The 17,750-nt window shown below is 44.8% G+C and overlaps 3 protein-coding genes across 3 annotated transcripts in view; all 3 read right to left on the reverse strand.

The window, feature by feature from the left end:
- Nucleotides 1-1,396, reverse strand: part of T265_07293 (hypothetical protein) — a gene marked incomplete at both ends in the record, with an annotated part of 10,314 nt that extends 8,918 nt beyond the window's left edge. Inside the window, one exon of the mRNA XM_009172780.1 lies at nucleotides 1,190-1,396. Within this exon, the coding sequence (XP_009171044.1) occupies nucleotides 1,190-1,396 (207 nt within the window). The remainder of the gene's footprint in view (nucleotides 1-1,189) is intronic.
- A 5,176-nt stretch (nucleotides 1,397-6,572) lies between these two features.
- On the reverse strand, nucleotides 6,573-8,085 carry T265_07294 (hypothetical protein; the record flags this gene model as incomplete). The annotated part of the gene is made up of 3 exons (XM_009172781.1): nucleotides 6,573-7,284; nucleotides 7,321-7,958; nucleotides 8,044-8,085. 3 exons carry the CDS (start codon nucleotides 8,044-8,046, stop codon nucleotides 6,573-6,575), a joined length of 1,353 nt encoding a protein of 450 aa, XP_009171045.1.
- Nucleotides 8,086-14,153: 6,068 nt separating this feature from the next.
- Nucleotides 14,154-17,750, reverse strand: part of T265_07295 (hypothetical protein) — a gene marked incomplete at both ends in the record, with an annotated part of 6,879 nt that continues 3,282 nt past the window's right edge. The window contains 2 exons of the mRNA XM_009172782.1: nucleotides 14,154-14,338; nucleotides 15,172-15,375. Coding sequence (XP_009171046.1) covers nucleotides 14,207-14,338; nucleotides 15,172-15,375 — 336 coding nt within the window. The remainder of the gene's footprint in view (nucleotides 14,339-15,171; nucleotides 15,376-17,750) is intronic.

Below are 17,750 nucleotides of genomic sequence, written 5' to 3' on the forward strand. Positions count from 1 at the left end.
GCTTTATATATATATATATATATATATATATATATACGCTCAATATCTTTTGTTCAGTTGGCACGCCATAGCAACAGCTTAAAAAAGACAATGATGACAAACCCAGATAAATACGTATAGCGCAGGATATAGTTGGGAAAGGTATTTGGTTTATCGTCGAACCACCGTGGGAAGGAACTGACAATCTGCTTGCTTAAAAAGCGTCTAGTCATAGACGGAAGTGTTGAAGGAAAGCAAGAGCGGCATTGTTTGAGTGCCTACTTAGCTAGGATGATGAAGCACGCACGGTGGTGCTTTGAGCCACGATAAGGAAAAAAATGGAAGAATAGACACCAGGATTCAGAAGGAGCGACATGGAAAGTATGCGATGTGAAATTGTGGACTGCCTAGACCTTGGTCCGCCGCTAAAACCTCCACATAATGGACAGTGTGTGAGAAATTTGTGCAAACTGTTGCAAAAACTAGTAGTTCAATACTTAGTTCTTAGAAATCAATCGCCTGATGTGTATAATAAAAAGTCTGAACATCTGGGAAATGAATGTCTTTATTGAAATCCGGATATGTGAAGATCAAAAGAATATGGTGCAATAAGGTGAGGATGACCAAATATACCCCCATGTTTTAATCACCTATTGCGAACAGGATGTGACTGATGCCGGACAGACCGCGCTATACACTTCTTGATTACTTCAAGAAGAGAGGCCTTGGACAGAAAGTGTCTAAGGATTAGGTCATAATCTGCGGGTCTATGGAAAGACACTAAATCAGCACACATTACACACATGAAACCTTACACAAAATACACTCATTTGAATATCGACTGGGTTTCCACGAAAGACTCAGCTGAATTCCTCGTTCATAATATTCTTCAACTGAATGTGCTTCATAAAGGCCGCCTCATATTTCAGTTGGCATGATATTCGAGATATCGCAGTATATAGTTCATTAAGGAAACTACTCACAAGGCCGAAGATTTTTCAGTAACCTTGTGAGTAATTTCCTTTATGGAAATATTCTTCGAGCTGTTCAACCGATCTTCCCAGTTGACATTTTTGCAAGCGCAATAAAGACCCACATTTTCCACTTATCGTTTTACTGACTATTTATTGCCTTCCTATGGCCAGTTAATCGGGCATGGCTGTTTCCGGTAGCAAAAGATTTCTCCTACTCATTGGCTTTCGACGTTCACCAGAGCTCTCGATCTTCCCCTAGGCTCTTTATTATTGGGCGTTTGAGGGATATGCGTGCGCCGTCGTACACGTTGCCTGCAGGCAACAGTCAGGACTAGCGATCTCGACGATATCCATTGTTCTTGTGGTCGAATCGGAGAAGTTGGATAGACAGTACTAAACTCCGTTAGCGTAGCTCCTTTTATATTTTGTTGTAATTCATCCATGCGCTCGCCGTCATTACAATATTGGTTTACTGTGGGGAGGCTGTTGAGGTAGCTCCGGTCGATACTGTTGAGCTATGGTAGTTCTTCGAAGATGACGAATTGACATGCTACTTGCTGACTCACGAGGGCCTGAAGGGCGACGAACTGTCAAGCGTGCATATACCATAGCGTGGTCGGAATCAAGTTATACCCCAGAAGGAACGGCAGACTTGGATTGTGGTTCTCCATCTGTGGTTGATGGTCCCGTGATCCAACTGTGTCCACGGTCTATTTGCAGCCGGTGGCCCCCAGGTTGCCTGATGCGAACGTTTATGGTAAAAGTTCGTATTGACTAAAAACATTTGATGGTCAGTACACCTGGAGGAATCGTTCTTTGTGGTCTATGTGACGAGCATAGAATCCGAATCCACCACACAGGTGTGAATCCAAGGGGCCCAGATGACCGACTTGGGCATTAATATCACCCAGCAGGATCGTGGTGTCACTGCTTCTTGCTTGACGAATGAGCCTGGATAACTCCCAATAAAAGGGGTACCTTTCAGCGTTAGAACTGCAGCCCGTTGGGGCAAATGCGGACACCACAAACAGGCACCGTTTTTATGTCGAGAGGACTTGACCTGAATTGAGCTGGAAAACCTTACAGCGCAGTTCACCAGGATCCAATCCAGCAAGAAGTGTTCGAATTCAAGGCGCTATCAGCAAGTTCAACGCCGCCACTTTTGCGAACCACAACCTCCATAAGCCCAGCACACAGCGGCAGGCGAACTTTAGCTAGGTAGTCCGCCTAGAAGATGACAGCATTGATGTCGCTGGGATCGGTTGCGCGTCATGCCCTGCAGAGTTTCCAAAATCCTGCAGGTCGGATCACACGGGCCTAGCCAGGAGAGCGAGAAGATTCCCGTGCACTCAGTTTGACTTTAGCCGCTTTTATTTCACGTTCGCATGTCGTGATCAGTCCCCACGAAACCTCCTCCAACAGTCACCTAGGACAGAAAAGGTAGTTGGGCATACGTAATACACCCCTTAACCAACTCAAACTTGAAAGTTCAATCTGCTCCTTTGAAGATTCAGAATCATCAGATATCGTCTTACCCACCTCCTCATTACGTACCCTCCAGAGCCAGTTGATTTTTGCTATACTGAAGACACACTGGTCATCCCAAATTCGAAAAGCCCAACATTTTCGGGTCGGAGGGACCAAGCCTCAAAACCAGTAGTTTGGAACGATCCTACAGTTATCTTGTTCACATATCCTTTTGGCTTCGGTGAAATTGATTTCTGACTCAATGGGCCACACGCTGTCTGGACCTTCGTTATCCGCGTATTGACTACAACCGTTATAGTACAATCACGACTTGTACAGCTGCCAAGATAAGTAAACCGGTCAGCAAACTCCACCCCTTTCTCCCAAAGTTTTACAAAAGCCCAAAAGGACGCAAAATAGTAAAGTGATTCTTTGCCCGTGGAAGGCGCAAAACGCGTGCCGAAACTTAGGACTGCCCCTGACGTTCTGTTTAAGGTACTATGTGCCGAAAATAATCGTCCAACAACAAAAAGATATCGATCACATAATTCAAGTTCATTAGTCTCTCCAGAGGCAAGTTCCACACCTAGATTTATGTTCTATTGAAATGTGTACTCCACAATAGCATTGATGACAAAGCTGAACAACAAGGAAGGAAGGAACATCCCTGACAAACTCCGCTGGTCCTGAAAAAGCTTCTAGACATTGTCAGACATGACCCAGTCACGCCCTCAATGGCGCTCATGCGTCCAAGCCATTCCCTGCAATGCAAAGCTCCCTTCCCAATCCCCCCCCCACTGAACAACCCACTGACAGTGCTGTATTTGAACACTAATTTATCAGCTCCCGCCTCCGATGCCCAGCTACCTACTCCACTTCCCCGAATCATCGGTAAACGCAACTGCGGCAGCTACAACCACTGTACGACATGTACGCGGTTATTACAGCTGGTAATGATGGTGATGATGATTGTGCACTCCAACTCGACCGGATGTACGGAAATATAGGCACGTATGAGTTTTTCTGGCATGTGGTACTTAGACAAGCGAATCTACTCAGAGACGAAAGCTTCTTTAAAGTCGAGGGAAATGGCGACTGTTGGGTGGAGGCACGTGTGATGCTACTGTAACAACTGACAAAATGTGAAGATATGGTCAGTGCACACTGACAGGTTGAAATCCTGCTTTGTGCTTGTAAATTTCATCGAATGTAACAGAGATGGGCGTCGGAGTATAGGGAAAGTCATTCACCATGTTAGTACCGACTGAATCTTATAAGCCTGTGGGTAAAGCAGTCAGTTTGAGCACCTTCTTGAACACGAACACCACCAGAGATTGATCCCAATTCTCTGGAACACTTTATTGTTCCCAGATACGTACACTGCTACTCGAATAAAGCCAGAAGCTAGCCTGACCCAGCAGCCGGATGGCGCTTCAAGACAGAAAGGCATATTGGTAATTCAGAAACGGACGACGGGATATGAACTCACAGACCACGGACCAAAATGAGCGTTTGAATGAACTAACCTGCTGCTGAAAATATCCCCCGGGAGATCTAGATGCTAATCTTTGTTACAAATTGGGATCCGTGCATTCCGAACCGCACTGGCCTCTCCCACTTCTTGAACTCTCTGGTCTCAATACTCCTCATTGTCCACACATGGGCTATGTTTGAGCTGTTGTCTAATCAACCGTCAAGCCGAATCGTACTCCGAACCAAAAGGGATGGAGTGCCTTATATCGCAAAGTGACAATGAGCGTTCTGAGGTCAAGTGGATTTCATATACACGACCAGAAACACCACAAGCAGGACTCTGTTATGGCCGTAGCTATCTAATCCCAGTTATGGTCAGCGATCCCTCCAAATCCACTTGGAATGTCATGCATACTAGTATGGTATGTTCCCTTGACTTGTAGCTCACCAAGCTTTTCAACCGCTAAATAATGAGCTCATTCCACAGTTTATCTGGAAAAATTAATGAAAAACAGAGGTTGATTTCAATCAACCTGTGTATTCCAAAAGGATCGGTAGCCAAGTGCTGAAACTGCGTCACGGATAACTGGTGATGTAGTCAATTTGACGCCAGGTCTGCTCACTGAATGTAGGGCCAATGCTGCTGAGATACTATTGATGATCGGTACAAGGTTGCAAAAGACGTTCACCATTATCACTGGGTCTTGCGTTCAGACTAGACATACCACCAAGGCTGCCTTCTAACGAAATGATGTGCAATACATGTGCATTTGAATCTCTTACAACTACGACTTTATCCGAGTTATTCGCGGTGGACAAGATGGTAGTCAGTTCTCGGAAGATGGCTTCCAACGAATCAGAACTATAGTTCGTGGGCGCAATAATGAAACATTTCGACATCGAAGTAGAAAGTCGGGAGAGAACGGAGTCAAGTATTCGGTCCAGAAACAGAACCTCAGCCCGCGGGCCGAAAATTGTACCAACACCAGTTCAATCCACTGCATCAATTGGAGAATCACTCGAAGTTCGTGGGCTGTAGCGTCTGGATAGAGAGGTACCGTAAGCTCAACAACTACACTTGAATCTTGTATTCTAGTTTCAGAAGTACAGAAGATTTCACTCGATAAAGTATCTTTAGTGCGTGCAACGGCAGCTTGCTGACCAATCTGCCTAAGAGTTCGTATTTTAAAGACCTTAGTAAAAGCGGAAAAATGGAGTCTGAATTGTCTTTGTGGAGCGACAGATACGAACAGGAACATGCGGAATGTCAGTCCTTCAAGTGCCTGTAGCTGGGATTAACATAGGTGATTGTCAAGTGGAAAAGGACGAGAGTTGAGAGATAACAATAGAGGAAAGTGGAAAGCGTCGACAGCTTCAGGTTTTGTTTGTTAAAAATGTTATATGCAGCAGACAAGGCAAGTCAGCTGGTGTTATCACGCGACAACCCATGTGGCATGAGGGTACGGTCATCTGTAAAGCCCACGGTTGTAAGCGATTGAGGTGCTGCTAGAGTAATCAAACCTAAATAGAAAGATGCGTAAAGTCCTCAACCGAAGTCATTGTCCCAAAAGCCTTCCCCAAGACAGCTATGGTCAACATACTACTACCATCGTTGCCTAAATTATAAGGATCTATTTGCAATTTTTGTTCCAATCTACAGTTTAAAGCGCAAAAACTGTCCTTCGTATCTCTATTCATAAACCAACTTGGTAACAGACTGTGGATATTCTATGGTAATCCTCCTGTATAGCTCAATGCAGTACTGAAGCAAGCAGAACGTTGCACTATGATATGACCCATTCTCTCCGCGATGGAATGTTGAATTGTATCCGTGAGACGGGATATAGGCCCAATCCAACTACGGACGTACCCTAAAACTTGATGTAGCACATCACGGACATTTGTAAAAGCCGCTTTAAGTTTCTGTACCACCACCAATCGGGTGCGGAGAAAAAAGCCATCGACCGAATATTACAACGTAGCGTCAGGCCAAAATGCGAGAAAACTGCGGTCGTATGACAGTGAAGCGCTGACTTTCAAGACCGGTTTTGCAGTCTTTCTCATCACCATTCAGAGGAGGAAGTAAACCCATACTTTTGACTGCGCGTCTAATAACAAATTCCACACAAAGGAAAGTCCGCTGTATCAATAGATTGAAGTTGTGCATCGGCTGAACGGCAGAAAAGGAGTACGGGGCTCCAGCGAATATTCGGCAGTCGCCACTCTGCCGATGGAATATGGTGGAAGGATTCAAACAACGGTGACATTCGTAAGGCAGTTTGCTATCGTTGTCAAGACTATGCTGGGTCATGATGATGATGCCACCATATCTTGTGATCCCAGGCAAGTTACATTACCTCAACGGAGACATCCAAACTAACAATAATTCAACGATTTGTTAGGGAGAAGACAAGACGATTTGTACATCAGCAATCGATCTGTTCTCTTTTACAAATGTGGAACAGTCATCGAGCTGAGCATTTACGACAGACAAAACTGCCGTAATCCAGTTCAGTGTGCAGTGGGTCGACCTGTTTGACCAGTACGAACGATCGTATTGGTCTGCGGTAATAATACAGGGGACAGTCATCGACCCTTTCCATTACGGTAATCACCGTAACAGCCATGCTGCTATGAAATTTTACAGTGCACTGTTCAGCGGGAGGAAAGTTTTCACAATCAGCAATCCACTTCATCAACATCATCGGGGATTACGCTGTCAAATCCAACCTCCTCATAATCCTTTTCTAGAGAGGCCAAATCTTCACGTGCTTCAGTGAACTCCCCTTCATCCATACCTTCACCAACGTACCAGTGTACAAACGCCCGTTTCGAGTAAAGTAAGTCAAATTTGTGATCTAACCTGATCCAGGCTTCAACAATGGCGGTAGTGTTGGCAAGCATACAAACAGCGCGCTGAGTTTTAGCCATATCACCACCAGGAACTACGGTAGGAGGTTGAAAGTTAATACCCACTTTAAAGCCGGTCGGGCACCAGTCGACAAATTGTATATTCCGTTTGCCTTTGAGTTCTTCGATTGTTCGATGAATTTCCTGAGGAATTACGTCACCACGATACAGTAAACAACAAGCCATGTATTTTCCATGGCGAGGATCGCATTTGACTAATTGGTTCATTGGATCAAAACAAGCATTTGTGACTTCGTGTGTCGAGAGCCTTTCGTGAAACGCCTTTTCAGCTGAAATGGTCGGGGCGAAGGAGACCAGCGGATAGTGGATTCGTGGATAAGGCACAATGTTGGTTTGGAACTCCGTGAGGTCCACATTTTGACAACCATCGAACCGAAGAGCGGCCGTAACCGAACTGACAACCTGGGCGGTCAACCGGTTAATATGGACATAGGAAGGTCGATCGATATCTAAATTTCGCCTAAAAATGATGAGTGATTTGAACTCTACGACTTACCGACACACCTCGAATAACGCCTCATTGTCTACTATGAATGCGCAGTCTGTCAATTCCAAAGTTGAATGTGTGTTCAGTAGCGAATTGTAAGGTTCTACGACGGCTGTGGAGGTTCTTGGGGATGGATAGACAGCGAACTCAAGTTTAGATTTTTTCCCGTAATCAACCGAAATTCGTTCCATCAGTAAAGATGTGAACCCTGATCCGGTTCCTCCACCAAATGAGTGGAAGAATAAAAAACCCTGTAGTCCATCACACTGGTCAACCAGTTTTCGTATTCGGTCCATTGTGTAATCAATCACATCTTTCCCAAGAGTATAGTGACCACGAGCGTAATTGTTAGCAGCGTCTTCTTTAGATGAGATGAGCTGTTGAGGGTGGAACAATTTCCGATAGGCACCGGTTCGCACTTCATCCAGAACTGTTGGCTCCAAATCCAACATAACCGCCCGTGGGACCAATTTACCAGCACCAGTTTCGGAAAAAAACGGATTGAACGATGTATCCCTCTCGTCAGAAACACCTTCCGTCATGATCATACCGTCTGGTTGGACACCGTGTTCCAAGCATAATAACTCCCAGAACGCATTTCCTGTTTGAACACCACATTGTCCAATGTGTACATTGATACACTCCCGCTAAAATGGGTACATGCACGTATATTAAAAATGAAGACATCATGGATGTTGAGTGACGATGGATAACCTCCCCGTAATAACTCACCATGATGTTATCCGAAAATGCTATAGGCAATGAACTTGTCAGAAATTTTGAAGGAGTATCGACCTGATCGAAATTTGCACGTTCTGACCTTGAGAAATCAGCCAATTAAGAATCAGGTCCGTCAAGCTAAATCGCACCAAAAGTATTAATGAACTGGTCAAAGGACTCGAAGTTAGCCACATAAGGTCATTGTGACGGGCGATAAGCGTCTACAATATCACCCACCGAAGCATTAAATCAACTGAATCCATCTGATGAAGAATGCTCCTTCCGTAAAGAGTCCATACTTAGTCCAAAGAACTGCAGAACTCGGAAGATCGGTTCTGCTGATCGGGCTTATTATCCAGCAGATGAAGGGCCAGCAATATCCATTCCTTGATGGCGTACTGACGTCCAGGCACGTGTGGACTTCATTTTTCAGCAAAAAGCGGGAATGCTTGCTGCCTAGGTAAATCCTTAGGAAGATTAGAATGGTTTTTAAGTCTCATCTCCATTCCACCAAGGAAGATGAGCGAACGAATACTAACCGATTGAGAGTATTCCTAATCAGGACAATATTAACGATAAAGTATGCACCAGATGGTCTGGAAATGTTAATCTAGAACCCGGTAAATGTCAGTAAATGACAGCTTAACAGTCCGAAATGTGGACCAATCAGTCGATCTTCACTATTCACTCAATCACCACAAATAACTTTACTCAGCAGACGAGACTCACGCTTCGATTAGTCGACTGATACAAGATTCTGACAAGCCTGCCTGACATTGACGTCACTTACTTCATTCCGTGAGCCATTGACTCACCCCTCATCCAACCCCTCTTTTGATTTTTACTCCACTAAAGTGTATCTACCCTCGATGTTAACCTATTCCACGTGATTTCTGCTACCATATACATTTGAGATGTATTAGCCAAGACGAAAAATCACAGGAAACCAGCCTTGCTTGATAGCTTTGTTCTTCTCACACGGGAAACTGGGAATACACCAGCTAATTTCCCAAGCAATCCTCGATGAAGCCCAGAAAGAGAATATTTATCGAGGAAGATTTTCAGTGGCACGGAATGTTTCCTAGTGCAATCGCCAACTTAAAATCCCGTCAAAACCCAGGAAATAGTACCGATTACCGAAATCATTTTTGACCATCCTGACAGGGAAAAATATGCAATCCCATTGGACTATTCTTCCCAATGTGTCAGAATATTGGTAGCTCGGATGTATGTACTGGTGGTTGATCTGCTCGCCGAACTTGACAATCAGCTTGCAAAGCTTCGTCCCCAGTCGAGAAGACATTGTCCGTGCACAGTTGAGTGGGTGCTTCCTCCGTGCCTAGCTGCATTCGAGTAGTTGTTTGAAGAATATCCAATATCTTCTCATGTGATGGGCCAACCGGTATGTACCTTTCTTGTAGTATTATTGGCCCGNCGATTACCGAAATCATTTTTGACCATCCTGACAGGGAAAAATATGCAATCCCATTGGACTATTCTTCCCAATGTGTCAGAATATTGGTAGCTCGGATGTATGTACTGGTGGTTGATCTGCTCGCCGAACTTGACAATCAGCTTGCAAAGCTTCGTCCCCAGTCGAGGAGACATTGTCCGTGCACAGTTGAGTGGGTGCTTCCTCCGTGCCTAGCTGCATTCGAGTAGTTGTTTGAAGAATATCCAATATCTTCTCATGTGATGGGCCAACCGGTATGTACCTTTCTTGTAGTATTATCGGCCCGATCAGGATTCGTGCTTCTTTGTGGTCTGTATACCTCATATTCCATTGGTTGGTTCGGTGGCTGCTTTTGGATGTATGAGGTCCATTTCCGAGTGATCCGTTCTTGGTTTGTTTTGAGTTATGGTCTTTCTTCCTTGGATTTGGTTGGTTGTGATAGCAATTTATATTTTTGGTAGTTTCTTTACTTCAATCTGATTAGTTCGTTCTTAAGTTGTATGGTAGTTCCATTTTCCTGATAAACCGCTTGTATTTCCGCGTTTGATTTAGGATTTTTCTTATCGTATTGGCCTATTCGGTTGCAATTGGATGGTCACTTTGTAGAGTCGGTCATCATCCTTCTTCCATTTGTCGGTCCGATAATATTCCGAGAAAGTGGATTGCTCCCCTCGATTTTTTATTCCTTTTAGCCTGTCCTCCTCTGAGTTCTGTGGTTCCGTAGTTCTTTTGCTTGCAGTGTTTGGTAGACTGGGTCGATTGCCATGCGTTTATTGATGGCTTTTTCAGTGGGACGCCATGTTTCCATGAATTCATGCTCTTTGTTCTCGCTTGAGTCAATATATGAAGGGTGCCCTAGTCGAATTCGTGTCCAGCTTGATCTTCGTGCACGAAGACGAGTGAAAATTGGTGGCGCCTTTGGGTTGCAAGTTTGTGTTCACGCATTCTGATAGAGAGCTTCCTTCCTGTTTCTCCCACGAATCCTCTACTTAATCTTTTACACGACGTTGGTCCTCAACATTGTGCTCAATCTTAGCTTTCGGTTTGATAGTTTCCACCGTAGGGTGCTTGCAGGTTTGTGGGACATTGTTGTGTTGTACTGCCGTAGCAGCCGTGCGGTGGCTTTCGAAATATTCTTGATGTATGGAAGTGTGATCCATTTACCTTCTCCTTGTACTGTTGGGTTGGCCGAATTGTGTTCTCCGAAAGTCCGTCAGATGAGGTTTCTGGGGTATCCATTTCTCTGAAAAGCTCGGTGCAGGCTTTCCTCTTCTCTCATTTTTGACTTTTTAGTATTGCATTGCGTCTCAGTATACGCTAAAAAAAAGTCCAGATGCAGCTTTGCTGATCTGTATGATTGCTTTTCTGTGGAATTCCGTCTGTAGTTCCCCGTCTGGTAAACTCATGATAAGAACGTCCGACAATGCCTGTTTCCACTCGGTTTCTTCTTCCATTGTGAATTGGATATTAAAAAAAAACATATAAACGCTGCTAGGCACGGAGGAAACACCCACTCAACCGCGCACTCACGATGTCTCGACTGGGGAAGAAACGTTGTCAAGCTCGCGAACAAATCAACGAGCATCTGACCAACCATCAGTATTTTATCCAAGAGACTGCCATGTCACACGATTTACCTCATAAGCACTGCTCTTTTGACTTTGGGAGCAGAGTTCAAACACACAACAGGAACACATCATGGCAGTGATAAAAGCTGTGTAAGAGAGTCGCGATCCGTGTTGTTCCACAGTAAGTCCCAAACAACCTGACAATTATCAAGTTTCAGAAATGACCATTGTCTATATTGTTACATCCCGCTAGAGCTGAACGAATCCCCGTCCATGATCAGAACGAATGTGTATTATGCAGGGGTACAGTGGCTCGTTCGATCCATTAACTGATGAGTTTTATTTGCTCTGTCTACGTTCATTTAATAGCTAAGACGATCTCGGTCACCACCTAGATGGGCCCTCTACAGTGTTTTGGTTAGTTCGATCGTTGTCGTGTCACGTGGTTTGCAGCTCTGATCAGAACAACATACGGACAGTTAGTAGTCAGCCTCGCTCGCTTACTGCCTCGGAGGTTCACAACACACTCCAACTCATTCCTAAAATATGCCGCTATTCTCAAATCATTCCTGACGGAATTTTAGGTAGTTGATAATATTACCATGTACTCTGACCTACACACGTGAGCTTCTCGGCAGAAACTCAAAACCCGTCCAAGCAGTGACCTGAAGTCATGTTATGCTTATACTGACCGTAGTCGAATTTATACCTGATGTCTCTCACCATCGTGCTTCATTTCTGCGGTAAACAAATCTGACAGGGCATCGGAGTTCGTGACAGAAAACAATGAGGCTTCCCGTACCATTGGTCGAAACTTATAAGATCCATTTACATCAGAAAGCCCAAGTGGTAAACTTGATGAGTTTTCGTTTTCAACCAAAGGAAGGTTGGAATGAACATCGTTGTGGAGTACCTGTTGTTCATGACTTTTCCAAGATTCCGTGGAAATTCACCAACTTTTGTCAAGCTCACTCGGTTTCATTGAATGCTACGGCTTCAAGATGGTCCGTGCATCAAATTAAGATGAAACCACCAACCTGATGGACCTGTGCCTGTTGAAGAGCTGGCACATTTGCAGTAATAAAGCTGGAGCACAAAATGACAACACAGGGCGGTTCGAGCTCTATACAACTACATTTGTTTTCTTACAGTCCTCATGGTAAACCTTGTTGCCCCATGGGTCCCGCTGGACTTATGTAAGACGACATGAAAATTAACTGCTCATAATATCCATTACACAGGCTCACAAGGTCATACTAGCACGTTTCGAATGTGCAACCATGTACTACTACTATCTTTCTCGAAGGAACAATGACAAGGGATATAACGCTTGCGCCTCCTTGTGTGGCGAACGACTTAGTTGTCAGATAAGTGGCAGAATACACATCAGCGGACATAATCATTCCTTGCTAACATAGCTAACGAAAGTTCCATACTTAAGTATCATCGCAGTTCGGAAAGTGTGAAATTCATATGATTTTCCATGCGGGGCGCACACAGGGCTGGATGCAAACTTCCATAAGTTTCCCACTACCTAACCTCTTGGATTTTCCATGATTTCCACTTGCTATTCGACCCAAGCGAGCTGAGAGACCGTTGACAGCTCCGAATCGACGTAACAATTGCCTTCTGGACGTTGGTGATGGGATTAAAACGCACAAAACAGCCTTCAGTTGACGAAAATGAACAGCATTCCCTTTTGAAACCATAAAGTCGATATGATCTTGCTGATGCTGCCTCAGTCAACGCGAGATGACCAGAGTGGTTAGAGCGCGGATTTACTGACCGGAAGGTCCGTGGTTCGAACCCGACCTCTGCCTCTCGACTCCCCTGTCTAGGCTTGGGCAACCTGGTAGTATCCCAGCCCTCGTGCAACCTTCGGGTGGCATGGCAGTTAGGCACCGAAAGAGTGCTACAGCTGAACGATTGTTTATTGTTTCAACTGGAGCGATCTCGTATGTAAATACGGATGAGGATCGTGCCATATGGAACCGCAACCACACTAGAACTCGATCCAGATGGAATCCAGTGACCTGGTGAACAGCGCTCCTGTTACCGTCGATTTTGCGTTCCGACTATGCAGTTGGTGAAGTATGGATTGCAGGTGTGAAAATACATTCTCCATCTCGGGAGAAAAGCAATATTGTCCCCTGAACGTGCTGGAGGAGCATGTCGTCTAACACAGCTGTTGTTCCGGTCAGAATCACCTTTGGATAAGAGGTATCTAGAAAGAGATATTAATGTTTTCCAACACCCATAAAAACTGAACGAGACTACTACTACGGTGCAGAAAACGGGCTACAATATTAATCCTAGCTGCCTCTCCTACAAGGAAACACCCGTATGCAGGGGGGGGGCACATAAGAAGCAACCCCCAAATGACCTCCATCAACAGGATACTGAACGTTTCATTAAGAGTTTGAAACAGTCAAGGCACCAAGTCCTGCAGCACTATGCTTTTTCAGCAACAACACATCATGAATTGGCCTGTCCTACAACGACCCTTACAGAATGTGTGAAAAAGAGTACTATAGTAACGGAAGAAGCTCTTCCGCGAATTTCGCAGAAGCTATAGGGGTGAGTGGGCTTCCCTGCTTTTGAGGAAGTCATCGAGCTCTGAGGGCCACCATAGTCTTATGGTTTCTGAAGGAATAAATACATTTCCATCGACCTGACTATGTGATCGTCAATTTCAGCTGAGCTATCAATACTGCAATGGTGCGTTGTGAAAAATACGGTAAGCAGACGTTGTTTGCACATCTTTCCAGCATTTTTGCCTAAAATGTGCGGTATTCATGTGGACACTTTTTTACGAGTACGCTCTCTCTCTCTTGAAATCGTTTTCGCTAGTATCTATTGTACAGAAAATACTGGCTGAGATCTAAGATTGAAGGGTAACGCAGAGATATCCGAAAGTGAGCTGAAATCAACCTCTATAGGCTGCTGCAATCGAGCATGTTGAATGCCGAACTCGGATATACTAACCTAGTGGTTTGCTGCTTCTTCGACTCATTGTTCAAATTGTTCTGTCGCCCAATAGTGGACATTAGCAAGCTACAGTTTCACCGTTTGAAGATATTAACAGAATTGAAAAATAACTGCCCGAATGTACAATATTTTATACAGAATTGTCCTCAGTCCAGTATAAAGATATTTACTCAGCACATGCATACGAAGCCAAGGAGTTGAAGAGAGGTGCACTTTGGTCTTGCGCAGAAGTAGCAAGTTTCTTGTTCCGTAGGTGGCTGTCATCCTTCATGAGCCCAGCTGCGAAGTCAGCATCATCCTGCGAAAGAAAAAGAAATTGGTTCCTAAGACAGAATGAACACAAAGAACTACGATATACGAAGTTAGACCGATAACAACTGGCCTCAGAATCACAGCAGAGTTTGAAATCTGTTTGTGTGCTGGCCGCTAGACTTACATGGGTGACCCCGGGTCACAGCGTTGATTGGAAAATGGGATGGAATCTACGGTCCGTCTAACGGGTTAGTGACTGCAAAGTTATTTTGCTAATTCATTCGTCCACTCAGCTATCGTGTTTAGCACTCTGCTCATGCCAGCGGTCCTCGGTAGTGGTTACCGAATTTCCGTTCTTTCCTATCCACGAGACGTTTGTTTGTCCTCCGTCATTAATTCTCAACACTTTGCCTCCATCTTAAATCCCCTCAAGGAGAACAGCTTTTGCGAGCACCGAGTTCCCACTAGGGGCGAGAGGCTCCTGTGGTTAGAGCACGAATTTGTTGACCAGGAAGTCCGTGGTTCGAACCCGACTTCTGCCTCTGGACTTCCCCTATCTGAACTTGGGAAAATGGTAGTATCTCAGCCCTTGTGTTTCCTTCTGGTGGCATGGCAGTTAGGCATCTAAAGAGTGCTAAGGCTGAACGATTTTTTCCCACCAGGGGAATACGTTACTCCTCCGCCTCCTCAACCAAAGACCACCTCAAATTAAGAAGGCATAAATTTCGATAGTTCCAGTATACTGCACACTAATACCGTTACTTCTTTTCAGAAAGATCATTATCCATCATGAGTTTCTCAGTGAAATGTGTTCTTTGAAATGAAAAAGCCTATGTATCTGTATGGCAGTCAACCACATAAGTAGAATATCGTGCTCACTTGTGTATGCGGCTGTTCAACCAAAGCTTTCAATCGACGTTTGTGCGGTTTTCCAGTCTTGTGGACAAGGAGTGTGCGTTCGTTGATAAAGTACTTGTTACAAGACACGCAAAAAAACTGACCCAGAGCGGGCAGATCCTCATCAGGTTCTGTTGCCTCAGCAATGCGTCTGACAATATTTTCTTCTTTCACATCTTCGTAAATCTGCGCGGTACAAAGAGTATTCATTGGTTACTTGTTATGAATCGAACCTTTTCAAACAGGCGGTGCACTAACGGAAATCAGGGCATAATAAAAATGATGAGGCCAGTGTTGAGAATAGAGCAATGAGATGAAAACTGAGAAGTAAACCAGGATCGGAATGATGAGCAAGCAGCCGAGGAGTCACGTGGTGCTCAAGACACAGAGACCCATTTCGGAGGCGTGAAATAACGGCAAATAACAGCAGAAACCAGTAGCTCATAGCCCCCTGAGAAGGACCAACAGTAAAGGCGCGTAACAGATGACCGAAACGGCCGTGAAAGGAACGAGCAGTTTGTACGAACCGGAGATATTCACAGAAGCGTCCGTGTTACCTCAACACCAAAGGCATCGGTTCATCAAGGAAACGTGGGCGGACGAGCGATTATAGATTAGGATACATGAACTACCGCGTGGCTAAACGTTTGTCCAACTGTCTAGCTTCTGCCATACTATTACCGCAATAGGGTGTACAGTAAAATCGCCCGACAGAGGGTTCCTTTAATCGAGGCTAGCCTGCAGTAATCCCGACGATATATGAGGAACGTTTAACGCAAACATACGAAACTATCCAAATAGCTGAATAACCAGTATCAGCATGGATGCATCGATTTCAAGCTTTCCTGGGTCGCTACTTCTGAGTTATATATTTCTAGGGTTTTCTGCTAAAAAGCAAGATTGACTTATCCCGCTTGGTAGCACTGTTCCAGCCGTGATTTAAATTTTAATCCCTCTTCGAGAAATACTGATATTCCATATGTTTTTCTCCCATAAGAGCTAATTCGGTCCGAAAAAGTTGCTCACCAATTAACTACTTAAAAGTGCTGAGTAACGCCATTGAGATGAACTTGGCGTACAACCTCACTCCCGTAGAATGCTGAGTGAGGATGATGGACGCTTGACCAGAGGAAACAGTACCTTTATCCAACTAGATGGCAGCCACCATAAACACAAAAAATGTTACGATGGCATCGTTCCCTTCGATTAAAAAGTAATGTAGTTCACGTCCACGTCACTCTCGATTGAACAATCCTCTTCCTGTCCTGGTGCAGTCTACACCGAAGAAGGGAAGCACTGGGCTCCAGCTTCTCTCTTATCAGAGCTTCTCAGCATTGCATATCCTTGGGTGTGTCAGGAGTTGAACTCCGGATACCTGATATGCGAGTAAGCGTTCTACCATGCGTCCACCAGCGCTGGATAAACCTAACTAATGTATTGCAGGAAATCGGTTACCGCGCATGCTCTGTAATACCAGCCAAAAACGGTGCTTATCGGCCTGACTGAGTCGATAAATAGTTGTTCCTTGAAAAGCACATTTTGTTGGTAAACTATTATGAACTGTTTTTGAACCCCCCGCTGACACACTAGGTCGGTTCGACGTCGCTGACTGAGTCAGCTACGGGAGCCAGGCAAGGAACGCACCTCTCATGAAACAAAGCAGTTTTAATGGCGCGGAAAACTCAAACATTCGGTTGCCTGTTTCTGTGAAGCTAAATGCTTTACTGACCTCACAATAAAAATGTGAAGGCAGCAGCTGGGAGCACTGAAACAAATTGAGGGGGCGGAATACACGCAAACGACAAGTGGTATGAGCACACGGATGGCAAGCTCCAGATGAGGAATGCACATCCCGTCTGCTGGGGTGAAGGTCACGGTCAGCCAACGCGTGTGACCAATACGGTTTACGGACAAGCACGTACACTCAGCCATGGGTGATGGGGTCATTTTCTCATTTTTGAATGAAGGGAGCGCGGTACAACCAGGTCTACCATTCAACCAAATTTAATGCTGAAAGCAAGATGGAGCCCTGAGATTTCAACTCTTCAAACTAAGCTGCTACCGGAATGGCAGCAACCTAGCTGCAATGTGTTCAGCTAGTTCCTTCCGTTCCTCGCAGCAGTAAACTTCAACCCATCTGTATCCCTAAGCACCATGTTCCCGCGTTCTTCAGTCGATTCCCAGTAATTTAGTTTGAACGACAAATAAAACTTGCCGGCTTTAGGCTCAACAACGGTGGATAATGACGGAAAATCACTCCCATATTAGAGATAGTGATAAATCTCCCAGAAGACACTGCTTGTCGTATTCCTGGAGGTTTTTTTTGCTGACCTGGAACTTTCTCAAAGTAGCGGATTCAATGCTACTAAAATTTACAACCTCAAGGTGAATGTTAGGCAGTAGCTTGTCTGAAGGACTCTAGGAGGCAGTTTTTGAGTCCATGTAGTTCGTTGGTGGTGGCACTTACAACCTCAAATGTTAGGCAGTAGCTTGTCTGAAGGACTCTAGGAGGCAGTTTTTGAGTCCATGTAGTTCGTTGGTGGTGGCACTTGCGTTGCGAT

This window comes from Opisthorchis viverrini (assembly GCF_000715545.1).
Source record: "Opisthorchis viverrini unplaced genomic scaffold opera_v5_165, whole genome shotgun sequence".
NCBI lineage: Eukaryota > Metazoa > Platyhelminthes > Trematoda > Opisthorchiida > Opisthorchiidae > Opisthorchis > Opisthorchis viverrini.